This window comes from Silene latifolia, chromosome 6 (genome assembly GCF_048544455.1).
Source record: "Silene latifolia isolate original U9 population chromosome 6, ASM4854445v1, whole genome shotgun sequence".
Taxonomy (NCBI): domain Eukaryota; kingdom Viridiplantae; phylum Streptophyta; class Magnoliopsida; order Caryophyllales; family Caryophyllaceae; genus Silene; species Silene latifolia.
Window position 1 is genome coordinate 15,752,911 of NC_133531.1, and position 18,664 is coordinate 15,771,574.

At 41.1% G+C, this 18,664-nt stretch overlaps 1 protein-coding gene across 1 annotated transcript; it reads left to right on the top strand.

Moving 5' to 3' along the window:
- The first annotated feature begins 11,026 nt into the window (after positions 1-11,026).
- On the top strand, positions 11,027-12,910 carry LOC141586449 (pentatricopeptide repeat-containing protein At1g20300, mitochondrial-like). The gene has a single exon (XM_074407662.1). The coding sequence runs from the start codon at positions 11,108-11,110 to the stop codon at positions 12,719-12,721; it is 1,614 nt and encodes a 537-aa protein (XP_074263763.1). The 5' UTR covers positions 11,027-11,107; the 3' UTR covers positions 12,722-12,910.
- The last annotated feature ends 5,754 nt before the right edge of the window (positions 12,911-18,664 follow it).

Sequence of the window (18,664 nt, forward strand, 5' to 3'; positions counted from 1 at the left end):
TAGGACTAGGTCTCCTATTTTTAAGTCCCTTTTGTGGACCCTTCGGTTGTAGGCTCTTCTCATCCGGTTTTGATATACCGCCAAGTCGAGACGGACGTCTTTGTATCTCGGCTTTCTTCGACCAGGTCTAGGGAGGCTTTCAGGCCCTCCTCGTTTTCACCTGGGTTAAAGGTAGCCGTTCTGAATGTCGGCACCGTTGCTTCAATTGGTAGGATCGCCGGGAACCGTAGACCAGGTGGAAGGGGTGTACCCGTTGCTTCTTTCTCCGTGGTCCGAAGGGACCACAGGACGCCGGGTAGTTCGTCGGCCCACCTTCCCTTAAGGTCTTCAACTGTTTTCTTCAAATCGTTGAGGATTGTTTTGTTGGCCGCTTCCTTTGCCGCGTTGCTCTGTGGGTGGCGGACGGAGGAGTACGCAAACTTGATGCCAAGCTCTTCTAACCGAGTTCATTATCGGTCGCTCCAAAATTCTCGGCCGTGGTCGAATACCATAACTTGGGGCAACCCGAAGCGAGTTATCACATTTTCCCAAATTACCTTTTCGACAAATTTGTGGTTTTCGCTGCATCTTGCTACGACTTCTACCCATTTGGTGAAGTAATCAACGCGACGATTAAGAACTTCCTTCCTCCGGAGGTGTGGGGAAGGGTCCTAGCATGTCCATCCCCACCGTGCGAAAGGAAGGGGACTAAGCACCGGTTGTAGGTCCCTGGAGGGAGCGTGTACACGGGGCATGCATCGACGGTTTGTGCATTTCTTGGTTTTGTTCGGAATCTTGAAGCATGGTGGGCCGAAGTAGCCAGCTCGGAGGGCTTTGTGGGCTAGTGTTCTTGCCCCCATGTGGTGTCCACATATGCCTTCGTGAATCTCTGTCGATGCTCGATTCTGCGTCGGCCGGACCGACACACTTCAAGAGTGGTCTTATTACGGATCTTATGTACAGTTCCCCTTCGAACACCAAGTACCTGGTGGCGATCCTTTTTATTTTGGCCGAGGGATTGCGGCCCTCCGCAATTCACACCGTGAGTTTGTATTTCATGATCGGGGTCATCCACGTTGTCTCGGTCTCTATGTTGCCTACCATGCCGACAGTCTCTGTGATGCTCTTCGTATTCTCGATATCTACCAAAGCACGGTTGGTGACATTCTTGATGGTTGAGTGGCGGTTTGGAGAGAGCGTCGGCCGGTTGTTTTCGGATCGGGAACGCATTGGATTTGGAAAGATTTCAATTTCGCTATGTCGGATTTTACCCTCTCTAGGTACCTTACCATTCCGTCGTCCCGAGCCTCAAACTCCCCTCTGATTTGGTTAGTAACCAACCGTGAGTCTGTCTTCAACACAATGTGTTCTGCTCCGCGGCCCTAGCTAGCTCGACTCGGTTATCACCGCCTCGTATTCGGATTCGTTGTTCGAGGCCGAGAAGGTGAATTTCAAGGCGTACTCAAACTCGTCTCCGTTTGGGCTGATGATAAGGATCTTTGGCTCCGAGTGTTCGTCGTGGAGGAGCCGTCGGTGTAAACCTCCCATATGCCTGGGTTTGGCTCTTCTTGATATGTGCATTCGGCCAGGAAATCTGCAAGTGCTTGCCCCTTTATCGAAGGCCTTGGTTTGTACTGAATGCCGAAACCAGAGAGTTCCACTATCCATTTGATGAGCCTGCCGGATTGTTCGAATCTTTCCAAAGCTTTCTCAAGTGGCTGATCGGTTAGGACCGTCACGGGGTGTGCGTCGAAGTAGGGTTTTAACTTCCTTGTGGCAACGACGACGGCGAAGGCTGCTTTCTCGATTAGTGGGTAATTTCTCTCGGCGGGCAACAAGCGTATGGTGACAAAGTAGATTGGGTGTTGTTGTTTGTCCTCTTCCACGATGATCACGGCGACCGTGGCGAGGTAATGCTATGTATAGGTATAGCGTCTCCCAAAGATCGGCACGGGACGAGTTGGGAGAGTCGAAGATGGGCTTTCGTTGCTTGAAAGCCGTGCTCTGTTCCTCCCCCAGTGAAGTCTTTATTCCCTTTCAATACCTTGAAGAATGGGGTGCTCTTGTCGGCTGACCGAGAGATGAAACGGGCGAGAGCCGCCATTCTCCCGGTCAGCATCATAACCTCTTTTCGATTCCTTGGTTCCGGCAGGTCTAGGATTGCTTGGATCTTGTCTGGATTTGCATCGATGCCTCTGGCACTGACAAGTACACCGAGGAATTTACCCTGCCGGACACCGAAGTTGCATTTCATTGGGTTGAGCTTCATCTTGTATTTCCTTAGTGAACAAAATGTTTCGTGTAAATCGGCAGTGCTCATTTGTCGGACTTGCTTTTCACAATAGCATCGTCGACGTAAGCCTCAATGTTTCGTCCTTTCTGATTTTGGAATACCTTGTCCACCAGTCTTGTATACGTGGCGCCGGCGTTTTTCAAACCAAACGGCATCATTTTGTACATGTATGTGCCGTTAGCGGTGATGAATGCGCATTTAGGCATGTCTTCCTCAGCCATGAATACCTGGTGATACCCCGAGAAGGCGTCTAGCAGGCTGAGCATGGTGTATCCTGTCGTGGCGTCGATCAAGCTATCTATTCGAGGCAAAGGGTAACAATCTTTGGGGCATGCTTTGTTAAGTTGGGTAAAGTCTACACACATTCTCCATGCCCCCGATGATTTCTTTACCATCACAACATTGGCTAACCACTCAGGGTAGGTGCAAGGCATAATAAAGCCCGCCGCAAGTAGTTTATCTACCTCGGCTTTGATGGCCTCATCTTTCTCGACTGAGGAGTTCCTCATCCTTTGCTTGACGGGGCGAGCGTTGGGGAGTACGTTTAGCTTGTGAATAATTACCTCCCGGCTCACGCCTGGCATCTCGGCCGCTGAGTAGGCGAAAACGTCTTTATTTTTCCTTAGCAGGTCCAGGAGTTCGGCTCTGAATTTTGGTTCCAGGTTGACACCGACGGTTACGGTGCGGCCTGGGTCAATCTCCACCTCCTCGATCTCCGCTCCTTCGACCAATCGATGGTTCGGTCGTCGTCGGCCCCTGGGAGTATGTTGTATCGGAAGGATTTTAATTTTGAGGCGACGACTCTCACCTCTCTAGATACCTTGTCGTCCTATGGTCCCGAGCCTTGTGCTCTCCTTTGATCTGATTGGTCAATAAGAGCGAATCTGTTTTCACCACGACATGCTCGCCCGGCGATCTCAGCTAGCTCCGACTCGGTTATTACGCCTCGTACTTGGATTCGTTGTTTGAGGTCAAGGAGGTAAGCTTCAAGGCGTGCTCAAACACGTCTCCGCTTGGGCTAAAAATAACGATGCTGGCTTTCGAGCTATCCGTCTTGGAGGGGCCGTTGGTGTGTATCTCCCATACGCCGGGGTCCTTCTCGTTCTTCGAGACGAGCTTATGTGCTTCCCTCCGGTCCGAGAGGTATATCAATGTCAAGGCCCGGATGGAAATTACGGCGTCGGTTTCACTCAAAGTGACCCGACCTATGAGCACGTTGTGGGCAGATGTGCCGTCGATAACTATAAACTCAGACATAACATTCCTGGGTCATAGTTCCCTCGCCTAACCTCACGGCGATCGACCGACCCCGTGGGTACCGGGCCGACCCCAGAAAAGCTGTACAGCGGGTTGGTGCAGGGGCTCAAATCTTCGACTCTCAGACCGAGGCTGAGAAAGCATTCTCTGTACATAATGTTTGTGTAGGCGCCTGTGTCAATCAGGCACCTCTTCACCAAATGGTTGGCTATGTCAGGTGGGATGTAAGTGGGTCATTTGTGAGGAGCGATGACTCCCTCGTAGTCCTCCCGCCCGATGGTCATATCGGGGATGTTGGGGAGCGAGGGTGGCTGTATTGGGCACAAAGTTGATGGCCCGATATGGTTCGTTCAGGTGCCGTTTGTGCCCATGAGCGGACCCATCGTTCCCGTTGCCTCCGATGACCACGTGGATTACTCCTACCCGTTCAAAGATGGGCTTGCTCTTTGCTCCGCCAAGATCGGTTTTTGGCCCCGACTACATATTTGCCGAGGCTCCCCTTACGGATCGGTTCTTCAATGGCATTCTTCGGATGACGGCGGTCGTTGGTTAAGTGTCGGTGTGGCGTGGTACTCACGATCTTGGCTCGTGTCACCGTCACTCCTCGGCCTAGGGGTCTTTCCCACTTCTGGCCCTCGTTCTTGCTCAACGCGAAGACCTCGGCGGCCGATACGACTAGGGGGTGTGATCATCGTACCGTTTTTTTGTAGACGTTCCCGAGCTCCCCGGCATCCGCCGAGTTCGCATTTCCTGGTAGATTTGTCGGGCCGTGACCTGTTATTGTCACGGCGTCTTTCATCGGACCGTGACCCGTTGTTGTCACGGTGCCTCTCATCCGGGTTGTCCTCCCGGCGACTCTTCTTTTCGGAGGGCTCGGCTTCGCTGGGGCCTACCCATGTCTTGTGATAGTCTTCTACCTTGATGGCCTGGTCGGCCATCCTCCTGGCGGCATCCAAGTTCAGGCCTCCGCACTTGATGAGCTCATTTTTCAAGTCTCCCCTTGGGAGGCCTTTCATCAGCGCGAAGGCCGCCAATTCGGGATTAATTTCTCGAATCTGCTGGACCTTTCCGTCGAACCTCTTCACATAGCTTCGTAGAGACTCGCCCCCCTCCTGTTTGATAGTTAGGAGGTCCGATGTCTCCACGGCCCTTCTCTTGTTGCAAGAGTACTGGGCTAGAAAGGCGTCTCTTAGGTCGGCGTAATAGTATACCGAGCCGTCGGGGAGCCCCTTGTACCAACTTTGAGCCATCCCATGCAAAGTTGTTGGGAAGACTCGGCACCAGACCTCATCGGGCTGCTCCCATACCGACATGTAAGACTCGAAAGCCTCAGCGTGGTCGGCTGGATCACTATCTCCTTTGTACGATAGGGGTGGCAACTTGAGCTTAGTTGGCACCTGGACTTCTAGGACGTAGGCGTTGAGGGGTTGTCTGACCATGTGTCGAACGACACGCGGCGATCGGCTCCTCGCATTCCTACTCCGGCTCCTCTCCTCGTAGCGGGGAGGACTCCTTCTTCGACTCGGACTTCTTCTCCAACTCTGCTGAGTCGGACTCCTCTGGTTCCTCCGGGGTAAGCCTCGTTCGTGTTGCGGGGACGCTGTCCTCCCATGAGTGCGGGAAGGACTTAGGTCTACCACGCCCACTTTGGGCTCCCCCGGCGACTTGGCTGGGTCAGCTTCTCCCAGTGCTCCGTTCAAATTTCTCGGAGTCACGTTTGGCCCCTGGTCTCTGGGCGTTTTCCGCCGCTCTTGTCGGCGTGTGACGTGTGTGCAAGCGGGCGTATTACTAATTAGGTCCAGGACCATTTTCGTTTATTTATGTCAACCACATGTCCCATGATGGTGACTGGTTGGTCGGCGCGGCGTGTCGGCATTATTGGCATGCCGAACTCGGTTGGATTACCCCCGCCGGTGGAGGGCGCGCACGACTCAATTGTTGAAGGTGTCATCCTGGTAGAATGCGGTTTCGTCGGTGACGACTGCGTCTTGTTGTTTTGACATCTTAGCTTTTTGGGGTGGGTTTTTTTTTTTTTTTTTTTTTTTTTTTGGGAATGAATGTGACTAGCTTCTAGTGTCGCTCCCCACAGACGGCGCCAATTGTTCCGGGTGTAATTCCAGATCAAGTATAGTTACCACCCGTGGCTTGTTGAATGATGTCTTGAGTTGGATTCTCCTTTGGTCTCAATCGTTCCTCACGGCCTCTCCTGCAACAATGAACGAGGCGAGGGCTTGGCTTTGTGCCAAGCGTACTCACTCCGACGCTCAAGTCAGTAAACTTAAGAGATAAGTTGTTACTTGGCTGAATGTGTATTGTAGAGAGATAAGGAAGATATTACCAGATGAATAGTGTATTTAGGTTTAGTTGTGGATTAGTTGGGATCCTTTCCTCAATGAAGGTTGAGGAGTATTTATAGGCTTTCACCTTTTGTCACGTAGTGGCCAAGTAGCCAAGTGGCTAGCAGGTGGAAAGACTGATCTACCCCTCGGTCGAGGGGCCTATGGCTGGCCGGCGGATCCTGTTGACTCGCCGCCGAGGGGTCTTGGATATGAGTACGCGGATATGTGTCCCGGCTGGCGGTTACCATGCCGAGACCAGGTGACGGCGATGGGTCTGATCGGCTAGATTGTCCAAGTCGTTGACTTGCTGTGGATATCTTTGACCTTGCTCAATCATGTTGACTTGGTCAGCGGTGCAGAATATGCCTCATCAATTCTCGTAAGGTATTCCTTTTCTTACTCTTTTTCCGAGTTACTAAGCCGTGTTTAATCATAATTAGTAAAGATATTATTCTTATTATAGAACTTTAAACTAAAAGTTTGAAAATGCTTTTATGATTTTCAATGGTTTTAACATTAATGAGTGTTAAATCTCGTTGTTGGAGACGTCCCAATAATGGGTTTTCTCATTTATTGGTGTAGAAATATTGTTATATCTTCATATGAATGTGGATGTTCTTGTCTGATCAACAAGAGTATCACCGTTTCATTGAAAAGATACCTATATTTTTCTTATGATTATATTATTAAGATGTTGTATACTATAATTTCTCCTTCTAAGTTTCGAGGACGAAACTTTTTAAAAGGAGGGGTGATTGTAACACCCCGTAATTTTGGACCGTTATTATTTTGCGAAGGTAATTTATTAATCAAGTTGAATTTAATATTAATGTATTTGAAGTAAAAATAATTCAAAGAAATATAATTTTATTATATTTTGAAGTAAAGTATTTATTTTGATAGTTTCGAAACGTTTAAAAATAGTTTAAACCGTGTAAAAACTTTTTATTTCGAAATAAGGGCATATCGGGGAAAAATGACAACTCTATTGAAAATTGGGCAAACGATTTTGGAAATGGGTCATATGAATACTCAATTTTCTTGTAATCTCGTGTTTAAGAACTTTGGTCTTGTCGGAATTTGCATTTGACAAACGGTTCTAATTATTATCGAAACGAGCCAAAACCGACTCGTAAAATCCCGACTAAAACCCGCTCCCTTCCTTTTTTTTTCCTTTCCTTTTCCCGCGGCACCTCCTTTCCCCTTCCTTTTTCTGATTTTTCTGTCCAACTACACCTTCCTTAACATTCTTAAACATTCCAAAACAAAACACCATTAAAACTTAAGATTTCAAGCTAGTTTTCGCCATAACTTCCTCATTTCTTGTCGGATTTTCACAAAATTTATATTTCCGGAATCCTCTCTTCGAGATCTACAACCTAGTATGTTTTAATTTCAGTTTTCATTAAGTTGTTTTAAGACAATTTTGGGCAAATTTCGGTTTTTTATACTTATTATTGTGTTTTTATTGTTTATTTAGGTGAAGATTTGGAAGACGAGTTTGGGGACTCGTATATTGTTGAAGATAGTGGCTAGTGTATATTAGGGTTTGGTGTTCAAGGTGCTAATTGCTCATTTTCTAGCTTAAGGTAACATATTTCGAGTTACTCGACGAATAATCGTCACATTCCTTGCTTTTTGTATGTTTTTGTGATTTTTGTTTGAGTAGTTAATTTTCACATGATAAAATGGGTTGCATGCATGTCTTTTGTTAGTTTAAATTCTCATAATAGTATAGAAATAGAATGGGAACGATTAAGTAATGCTTAAAACGGAGTTAAAATGAACAAAAACGGAAAAATGGAGGAGTGGGGGTGGCGGCCAGCAGGCCCGTGCAGGCCCACGGCAGGCCCACGGCAGGCCCGGGTCAGCCCGTTGCTTGTTTCGCGGTTTTCATGCAATATTTGTCATTTCGGGTTCATTAATGTTATAGTTAGTATAAGTTACATATGAGTACACTTTTGAATTGAATCATATTAGTAGTAAAAAATTATGTTAATGGTAAAAATTATGTTTATATTGGTAGTTGCACATGTTAGGATAGATTATAAAATGAAATTGTAATGATTAGGCTCAAAATGAATTTTATAGCGATAATTGTAATGTTTTGATGATTGTGCCGAAAACTGAGCCTTAGTCCCTTTGACTGATTCGATGTCAGTTAATTGAGTGATTGGTCAGCCGCAATTTAACCCGTACCTGTCGCATGTATAGTTGGTTGGATGAAATTTTATATGAATTGGATGAAATTTTATATGAATTGGATAATCGGCCCTTTTCTTGTTTTAGGCCATTTATCAAGTTTTTAGTTCACATGTATAGTTGGTTGAATTTAATAGTTTCTTATATTGTAGAAACGGCCCTAGATTCCCTGAAGCCTTTAATATTGTTAATATTGCTAGAATTGGTATTGAATACTTCTTGCAGGTTGTTGTGTTTGTCATAGATAGGTCTTTATAGTCTCTGACGAGTATATGTTCACTGCTTAATAGCCTTTGTGTTCCTGACTTGGTGAGTTTATATCCAAGTTGGGGCATGACCTCGTTACTTATTTTGATAGTAAGTGGTCAGCTTAAGTACTAGCCAACCCTTTGGTGGACTCCTTAGGGTACTCACTTTGTTTTAGAAAAATTGTGGGTCTTGGGTGTGGTGGTGTGTATCCGCATGTCTAGGTCTGCGCAGATTTTAGGCTAGGGTTGTGTTGTGTCTTGGCCATGTTTTGATAGAACCTCTGAGCCAAGATACCGGTTCGATTACCTTCCCTACCTCGTGGTATAGACTCGAGTTACAGAGTGACTATTGACGGTGCTAAGAACTTATGCCTGTCTTTGATATATTGCCCTTTCTTGTATGGTGATTTTATGAATTGTAATAGGTGAGATGTAAGTTTGGTTACAATTGATAAAGTTTGGATTTCTGTTTGTTATATGATTCACATGATAGTTTAGTTTGGTCAGTTTAGTGTTCACATGTTAAAATACTCGATAGTTAATTGATTTATCATGTTGTTTACATGTTACATTACATGTTACATTAAATATGACGTTTCGTGGCTGGGAGGACTCGAAGTTACTCCCCACTGAATTGTGGCTTTCGTGTTTGTATTAAATGCGATTGACAGGTTGAAAATGATTAGATGGGGTATACAGACGAGCTAGTGAGCAAAAGAACCTTGGACCTAGTTTGACTTTTTTTGTAGTAAACCTTTTAACTTTTGGTTGTGTATATATTTTGAAGGGACATATGTCTCCCTCTTTGATTTTGGTTTGTATCATTATATTTTCTTATCGTTAGCTATGGCATGTAAATTAGTTGTTAGCTTTTGCAGGTTTTGACACTCTTCTTTCGGAATAGTTTGTGAATGGTTTAGGAAAGTTTTAAAAATTACAGGTTTTGTCTAGTTGAACCAATTACAAACATATCCTGTCAGTTTTTCTGTAGATTTTACGTGTTTATTTAACGCTAAATTTTGAGGGTGTCACACATAACCCCGCCATTAATTATGACAAATCGAGGTATGTATCTTGCTTTTGATTAATTGATTGATTTGGGGCAGAATTTCGATTAAAATTAGGGTTCATATACCCAATTTCGAAAAATTGGGGATAACATATGAAATGCATTTGTCCTGTAAATTTAGTATTAGAAATGTGTAATTAAGCATGCTAGGAGCACAACCATGCCTTTCATTCGAATTTTTGTTGACCGTAGAAGGATTTAGGCTAGTTTGAGATGATTAGAGATACAACCGCTTCATAGGCTCGAAAATGACTCAAAACTTGTCGGATTTTGATGAAACTTGTTGTTTTGGAACCCTTGTGTTATGGGTAAGCTTTCTCTGTCTTCGAAATTGCAGTATTTGACCGCCTCTCCAGGACACTACTTGGCAGGGAGCACGAATTTGGGCAAAATACTGTCGAAAAATTTGACTCGTCGTCAATTTTAGGCTTGAATTATATACGTATGAATGTATGTTAAACATTTATGTCGAGTGCTTGGTGTAAATGGCTTGAAATGCGCTTGAAACTGACCAAAACGCATCTGTTTGGTTTATTTTACAGATGATATGCCATTGACGTCGGGAGGATGAGGAAGAAAGAAAGGAGAAGATGAGGAAGAAAGCAAGGAGAATATGATAACGTGTGGGGTTGGAACGCCGGCGACATGCCGTCGTCTTGGCGGGTCAGCGGTGGCGAGCAGCAGTACGATGGGGGGTGGGTAGTGGGGTCGGATAACAGTGGTAATGGGAAGAGAGGAGAGATGGAAGACACGCCACATCAACACCAAAGAGCCACATCACACGCCACATCAGCACTTAACGGTGCAAATTGACGGAATTTTAGTTAAGGGTTACGGTGATACATAATAATGCACCACAGGGTTACCATTTTTGTTTTCTAATTTGCAGGGTTACCACGTGGGATTTGAAAAAGTTCGGGGTTACCATATAGAAAAACCCTTAAAAAATTTAGTTTCACCAAATCAAATGCACTCCCTCCTATTCTGAATAAGTGTCCCATTTGTCATTTCCGTTAATTCACATAACTGTCCCATTTGCCATATTTGGACATGGGTTTTTACTTTCCTACCCTTGGCTCTTTTCTTTATTTACCACCCCAACCACCCCTAGTTCCTAACCCATCATATTCAATACTTTTCATTATTTAACTCTTATATTCTTACCCCTATAAAATATTTTTCATTATTTTAATTATATTCCTTAATTTTCGTGTCATTGTCCAAATAGGACACTTATTCGGAATAGGAGGGAGTAATAAATAATCAAATTAGCATTTGATTTATATAATCGTTATCATTTGGTTTGTAATGTCTTTGAAACTAATTCGTAAACTGTTTCAAAAAAAAATATAAAGATTAACCTTAAAAAAACATCAATTTCGTTCTTTTCTGTCTGTACCTAAAATTATCGCTCTTGGACAAGACCTGACCGAATACTAAAAGCTAAAAAAATGTGGACCGAGGATCAGACCTAAGAGATTTTGGCCTGATTTCGGTCCAGACCAAATAGTTCGGTGCGGTCTATTTTTACGGTCCAGAGTTAAAGTTGCTCAGCCCTACACTCTAGGAGCAAGCAGTTAATGATTTAATTCATTCATTGTTCTTCCCCAAAGTTAACCTAAAAGGCTAAAACCCTCGATACCTCAGATTCTTCAATTCCATCAAAACCACTCTTAAAAATCAAAATTTTCTTCAACCCATTTCATCAATCAATCTAATTATGGCGTTAATTAGATCAAAATTACATCTTGCTTTCCCTAAATCTTTTATTAAATCCTTTTCTTTACCATTTTCGACAGTTCTTGAATCCCCTAAAAACCCTAATTGTTCTCAAAATGAGAAAGAAACCAATGAAATTGATGCTAATATAAGCTCTAATATCACTCCTCAACAGAACCCAATTGTTAAAGGATTGAATTCATTGATTAAAGATCATCATAAAGAAAACCCTAAGTTTAGCATACCCTATGATACAAGCCGCGAGTATGAAATTGATGCTAATATAATCCCCTCCCTTGCTCAATCCTTTTCTCAGATTACTCCAGGTGAGTGTATTTCGCCTTCGGTTGTCCTTTCTGTTCTCAAAAAATGTCGGTATGCTCGACCTCGTATCCCCTATTACCAAGCTCTTACCTTTTTTAATTGGGCAGTTAGTTGGGACAATTTTGAGATTTATAAGCAGAGTTTTGTTGAAATGGTTGATTTACTTGGGAAAGCTGATAGATTTGATCTTGCTTGTGGTTTTATTGAGGAAATGAGACGTCGAAAATTAGAAATTCCTTCTGAGCTTTTTGTTAGGTTGCTTAGAAGGAAATTTAAACATTATAATATTTCATGTTATGGTGCGTTTAATTCGATGGAGGAATATGGTTGTAGTCTTGATAAAGCTGCAATTTCTGTTGTTATTGCTATGTTTGTTAAGAAGAAACAGGCAGTCGAGGCTCAGTCGTTTTTTGATAAATTGAAGGATATTTGTGAGCTTGATGTTGTTGATTATAATAACTTGATTAAGGGTTGGTGTAGTGTTCATAAGATTTCCAAGGCTGCGAGGGTTTTTGCCGAAATGAAAAAGACGGGAATTGTTCCAAATGTGTCTACTTATAATGTTTTTATTGATGGATTGTGTAGCCATTGTCAGATTACGCGGGCTGAGAGGGTTTTCTCAGTGATGATTGAGAAAGGTTGTCAGCCTAATGCTGCGAGTTTTAATAACTTCTTGAGTTATTATGTGAAGTTTGGGACGACCGAGAAGATTTTGGAGGTTTATAATCAGATGAAGAGGTTTGGGTGTGAACCTGATGTAACTACTTATAACTGTTTGATTGCGTGTTATTGTAGGGATGTTGAGAATAGGGATGATGCAGTGAAGTTGATTGACGAAATGGTGAATAAGGGTATTGTGCCTAACGCGCATAGTTTTAATCCGATATTTAATTGTATCTCACAAGTGGGAGATATGAATGCTGCTGACACGTTGTATGCAAAGATGAAGGAATTGAAGTGTCAGCCTAACACCGTGACGTTTAATGTGTTATTGAGGATGTTTGTTGAATTTAAGTCGACTGATATGGTTTTTAAGTTGGAAGAGGAAATGTGTGAACTTGATGTTGAACCTAATGCTAAAACTTATAAGATTTTGATATCGGTGCTTTGTGCTATTGGGGATTGGTCAGATGCGTGTTTATTCTTTGAGGACATGCTCGAGTGTACGTACTTGAGACCACTTGTGGATGTGTACGAAGCGTACGGAATGGTTCTCAAGGAGCTGAGAATTGCAGATCAGACTAAGAAGCACGAGGAGTTAGTGGCTATGATGAAAAAATATGTGAAGTAACCATATTAAGTATCGGATATTGTGGTGAAGCTTCGATCTCAAGCTAGCTCTCGGATTATACTGTGAAAAACCTTCACTGGAACTGTTTAGTATACGGTAATTTAATGCATTTAGATTTCGTTAAAACAATAAAATAGTTAATCGAGCTTTTAATTTTAATTAAAAGAATCGATAATATTGAGTTTCTAATGCTAAGAAAGGAAAGCACTCGCAATGCACTAGTTGGCAGTTGGCACTGTTACTCTGTTACACGGTTCCGACTTCCGAGTTTGGTGGAAAGAACAGTACCAAAGTCCTGAGTTGTTATAAAGGGATGCTGATTAGGGAAGAAAGAGTGAGGAGCAGCCGAAGGAGCACGAACTGTTGTGCTCAATCGAACACCAAACCGTGTAACCCTACTAGTTGCACATTCAAACCTAGAAGGTAAATGTGAAACTCAAAAAATTGGAGTTTACACCAGGGTCGGAACCAGGAATGTAATGTATTTAAGCTAGATTGATAGACTACTGTTTGGATAGAAAAAAAAGGAGGGAAAGGAAAGGAAGGGGAGGGGGAAGGAGGGAAGAGAAAGGAAGGGGAGGGGAGGGGAGGGAAGGAAGAATGGAGGAGATGATTTTCCCTCCAAATCTTGCCTATGTTGGTGGGGAAATAATTTGCCTTATAGGAGGGAAATGGAGGGAAATTCTTTCCTTCCTCCATTTCCCTCAATCCAAACACACCCTAAATCGTAATGGTTAAAAAAAAAACTTGTGACATACCTTTCTATCGAGACGGATATTTACTATTTTAATTAATCTTGCACTATGATACTACGGATATTTACTATTTTAATTAATCTTGCACTATGATAATACGGAAAAAGAAAAAAAAGTTTTAGCATGATATGACAAACCAATAGCAATGCTTAGCAAGAAAAAAAGTTGCTTCAAAACCCACTTTTATCAGCTCAATGTTCATTAGTAGTCATCCGGACTCATCCCATATAGTATGATTAGTATCCCTATGTTTTCAAGACAAGGGTAAGGCTGCGTATACAATGACCTTTTTGGCCTTTTTGCTGCTTATCTTGCCAAGTTGCCATAGAAGAGAGCTTTAAAGGCATTCGCTTATGTTCGAATCCTCTACAATCGAACAATGCTCGTTTCATCGATCCATTTCAAATTCACAATCATAATGTAACTGGACAATCAACTTTGATACAACCTTGTTCTAGACAAAAGCCAGTTCAATGAACAGACGGTAATGTGTGGAGCATACAGGATGTCAAATTTGGATCTTATTTTAGCTATTTTATTTACGTTAATGCTCTCTCAAGTACGTGTTTTACTCATTTATGGACTTTTGTTCATAATTTTTTCAAAAGATACCCTTGTCCTCAAAAACCAAAAAAAAAAACCTCCTCTGAAAATGAATCAAATGTTTAATAAATTCATCAAGTATGCATCTCAAGTCTGGATTGACCAAATAATAATTTCATTTACATTAATTTAAATTTTAATCATATGTATTTTTTTGTATCAAATTAATTACAATTTTATACAATTAGGTCTAATTAGAATTAGCTTTATGAAATTAGGATTGATAATTAATCAAATTAATTACAATCGCGTGAGTCTTCGGGAAGTAATCAAATTAATTATTTCTCATTCTTGTTCTGGTTAACATGGTACTATTCGATTTTATGTATTTGCAAAAAAAAAAAAGAGTTCTGACAACTCATACTTGATGGCAACCCATATTATTATTTCATGATGGAGAGGGGGCGGGGTGGTAGAGATGGCAGGATGTGGGAAAAGGGAGGTAGTAGGCGGTGGGGAAGAGGGTAGCCGGTGGTGGGGAAGGGGTATTGAAGAAAACTAGTGTAGATGAAACTGCCTCCTCGTTGCTTGCGGGATCGAAGTATCTGCTGCGTAGGGTGGGTACTTGTACCTCAACTGGCAGCAAGGCTTCTGCTCCGTAGACGAGGTTGAACGGGGAGTGCCCAGTCGATTCTTTTACCGTGGTCCTGATTGACCATAGTACACTGTTCAGTTCATCCGCCCATGCCCCTTCGGCTCGTCGAGGCGTTTCCGGAGGCCGACCAGTACTTGTTTGTTGGCCGCCTCCGCCTGACCATTGCTTTGGGGGTGGCAGACGGCAGAGTAAGCGTGCTTAATGTCGAACGTTTCCAGCCACTCCCTCAGCTTGTCGTTGTCGAATTGTCGTCCGTGGTATATTTTTTAGTTTTGTTTTATAAAGAGACATTCTTATTAAATTAATTGCATAAATTAACTGTACCTTTAATGTTATAATGTACTATATAATCTTAGTAAGAGGTAGAAAAATGAAAGTTTATTTATTTTTGTCTTAAATCATTTTTATATTACTTTACTATAAAAATTAACTCTATAATGCTATATCATTGCATGAAACTAATTTATGACATTAAATTACAATTAAGTGCACTACTACAGATACAGGCTATAACAACGGTCAAAAACCGTTGTTATATAAAAAAGCGGACGTTGTTAAAGCGTCCGTTGTAGAAGGTTTTAACAACGGTTGGTTTACTTAAGGAAACCGTTGTTAAAACTATTAACCACGGTTTTATGTATAAAAACCCGTTGTGGAAAGTGTGACTCAATTTTGGGGGGAAAGTTATAACAACGGGTTGTAATATACAAAACCGTTGTTATAACTAAAGACAACGAGTTGTTTTAAAATAACCGTTGTTGTTTGTTCTTAAAAAAAAAAAAAAAAAAAATTAAATATTACTAGATGCATGCATAATTACTACTGTTAGAATTCCAATGCATGCATTATTACCGACATTCACTGTACATATGAACGGATAATATGGAATGAGAAGGGTTAGTAATAGGATTTGAAGCAGCATTATTGAGAGAGATGATGATGATTATGGCACAACTTCCTAACATATATATTAATTAAAAAGCAATTAACTCAACCCACACATTGCTTAGTATAAATACATTGCATATCTCAACTAACATTTCCATTATCTCATATATTCATCTCCAAACTCTAATCGTTAAAACAAACTCTACTTAATCTTTCAAATCAAACTCAAAAACTCTAAGAAAATGAATGATTTCATCCTAAAGACTCTTACCATGATCGAGAACAACAACAACTTCATCCGCCGGTTCCTCCATATTGAGGAAAGTTTCAGAAGCTACCTTGCGGAAGCTCGATCCGCATCAAGCACGCCAAAGAAGATGGCTTGATTTGGGCAAAGAGATTGCGGCTATATGACGATATAGCAATCACGAACGGAACCTCCAAATAGCCAAGGAGGAGAGGATGGATACGATAGAGCACAATAAGATCCTCCATGAAAATATAAGAATTGCATTTTTACATATGTAATTTTTTTTTTTTAATTTATGTATTTATAAATATATATATATATATATATATATATATTAATTATGTTTATCTTACTTCTTCATCTTGCTTCTTCATTGTTTTAGTAACTAATTATGCGAACAATACTTAAACAAATAACATAATGGTCGATAAAAACACATATATGCAAAAGAAATAAATAGAAAAAGAAAATAATGACGATGACAGTGACGGCGAGATTTACCTGATAAATACAGAACGTAATAGACGATGAAATCACAATGACGGCGAGAAGATAAAGCGACGATGAGAAAGAGAGAAATAGAGAAAGAGAGAAAGAGAGTGTGTATGTGTTTTGTGTTTGTTTGTCTGCTTTGTTTGTGTTTGTGTATTAAGGGTTGTGTTTTGTGGCACGCAGCAGACTTGTTTGTGTGGTTTATAGTATGGAAGGTATTGACAACGGTTATTAAACAACAACCGTTGTGAAATATGTTTTAACAACGGTTGTAAAAAACACCCGTTGTCAAATATGTTTTAACAACGGATTTCAAAAGTAACCGTTGTGATTACTTTTCACTAACTTTGCGCCAATTTTGCGCCAAATTATTAACAACGGTTCCGCATGTGTGACCCGTTGTTAAAAATAATAACAACGGTTTTTATAACTATACCCGTTGTAATTGATTTTAGTAAAATTCGCGCCATACATTCTACAACGTCTATTGTGATTTTCGTGAATAATCGTTGTTAAAGGGGCGTTGTAGTTGCCTAAATTTGTAGTAGTGGTGATGTAAAAATGTAATCTAATTAAAACGCATACAAAAAAACAGGTAAAAACAGTATACCACGCACTTAAAAAGACGATTTACGAATAAGTAGACTAATATATTTTTTTTAATTAAAAAAATACATTAGAATTGTTTTGTCCTTTAAAATATACATCATATTTAGAGTGTAACCGATGAAGGATAATATAAGAAACAGATTTACGTAATTTTAAGGTATAAGTGATGACAATAATTATGTTAAAGACGGCATTAGAAGTAGGTTTGCGTAGGTTTGCGTAATTTTAGAGTGTAACTGATAAAGAATAATATTTATGAAAATGAAAATGATTGCATAATAAATTATGGATTTTAATGAAAAAGTCATAAATATGAATTTTAATTAAAAGATTAGAGTTTAATTATAAGAATATATTAATTAAAAAGATAATAATGTAATAATGAAAACAAAATCTACCTATTACCTTATTAAGCTAGATGCTTTTTGGAGGGAAAAATAAGAGAATTTTTATTCTCTTAGTAGTAGGGGGGAAGTAGTAGGGGGGATTGGGGAAAATTGAAAGGAGGACGTGTATGTGATTGAGTAAAATAAAAAGTGTAAAATCGGTAATGTTGTACATAATTGAGTAAATCATATCGTCATCAAAAGGGATATCACGGAGGCGGTTCTCTCTGTCCTGAACTCCGGAAAAGTTTTACAAGAAATGAATAGGACTTTTATCTACTTGATTCCGAAATGTGATAATCCAGAAGGTGTAAGTGATTACCGTCCTATAAGCTTATGCAACGTTTTTATGAGGATTGTCTCTAAGTGTATTACGAACCGTTTATCAAACGTGATGAAATACTTGGTAGGGGAATTCCATAATGCTTTTATTTCGGGAAGGCAAATATCAGATAATGTCTTATTAGCTCATGAAGCTATCCACAAAATCAACTCGCATAAGAAAGGGAAGCATGGCCGATATGCTTTTAAAGCAGATATGAGTAAAGCATATGATCGTGTAAGATGGGATTTTCTACGGGCTGTTTTAGAAAAGTTTGGAATCCCATCCAGAATGGTGAAGTTGATCATGATGTGTGTTTCTTCGGTCTCTTATCAGGTTCTCTTTAATGGAGCCCCCTTAAGATTATTTAAACCGTCTTGTGGTTTAAGACAGGGGGATCCTTTGTCGCCATATTTGTTTGTCCTTTGTATGGAGGCGCTGTCTCTGAATATTCTTGATGCGCAAAAGAACGGGCTCTTGAAAGGTATTACTCTGTGTCGAGGGGTGGAGGCTTTATCGCATCTTTTCTTTGCGGATGATGCGGTGTTTTTTCTTCATGATAATAACAACTCGGCAAAGTCTTTAAAGACCATCTTGGACAATTATTGCATGATCTCGAGACAAGTCATGAATGATGATAAGTCAGATATTCTTTTCAGTCCTAGTACTACGATGCTTAAGGCACGAAATGGGATGAAGACGTTAAAAATAAAAGGGAAGAAAAATCTTGGAAAATATCTAGGATTACCTACTGAGTTTCAAGGATCTAAACATGTGCTGTTTAAGAGCCTGGTTGACAATGTCATGAAAAGAATTTCCTCTTGGAATGGGATTTTTCTATCATCGGCTGGAAGGCTTACCCTTATTTCCTCTGTCCTCTCAAATCTCTCCAATTATGTTCTATCGGTATTTAAAGTACCGGTAAGTGTGACTAATAAGATTAATTCCTTATTAGCACATTTTTGGTGGGCGGGTGTTAAATCAGGGAAGTCTATTCACTGGTGTAGTAAGAAGTTCCTAAGCTTGCCAAAGCGGGAGAGAGG

Bases quoted from the DNA above. Each gene is read 5' to 3' on its own strand.
- LOC141586449 (XM_074407662.1), top strand. From the start codon at position 11,108: ATGGCGTTAATTAGATCAAAATTACATCTTGCTTTCCCTAAATCTTTT.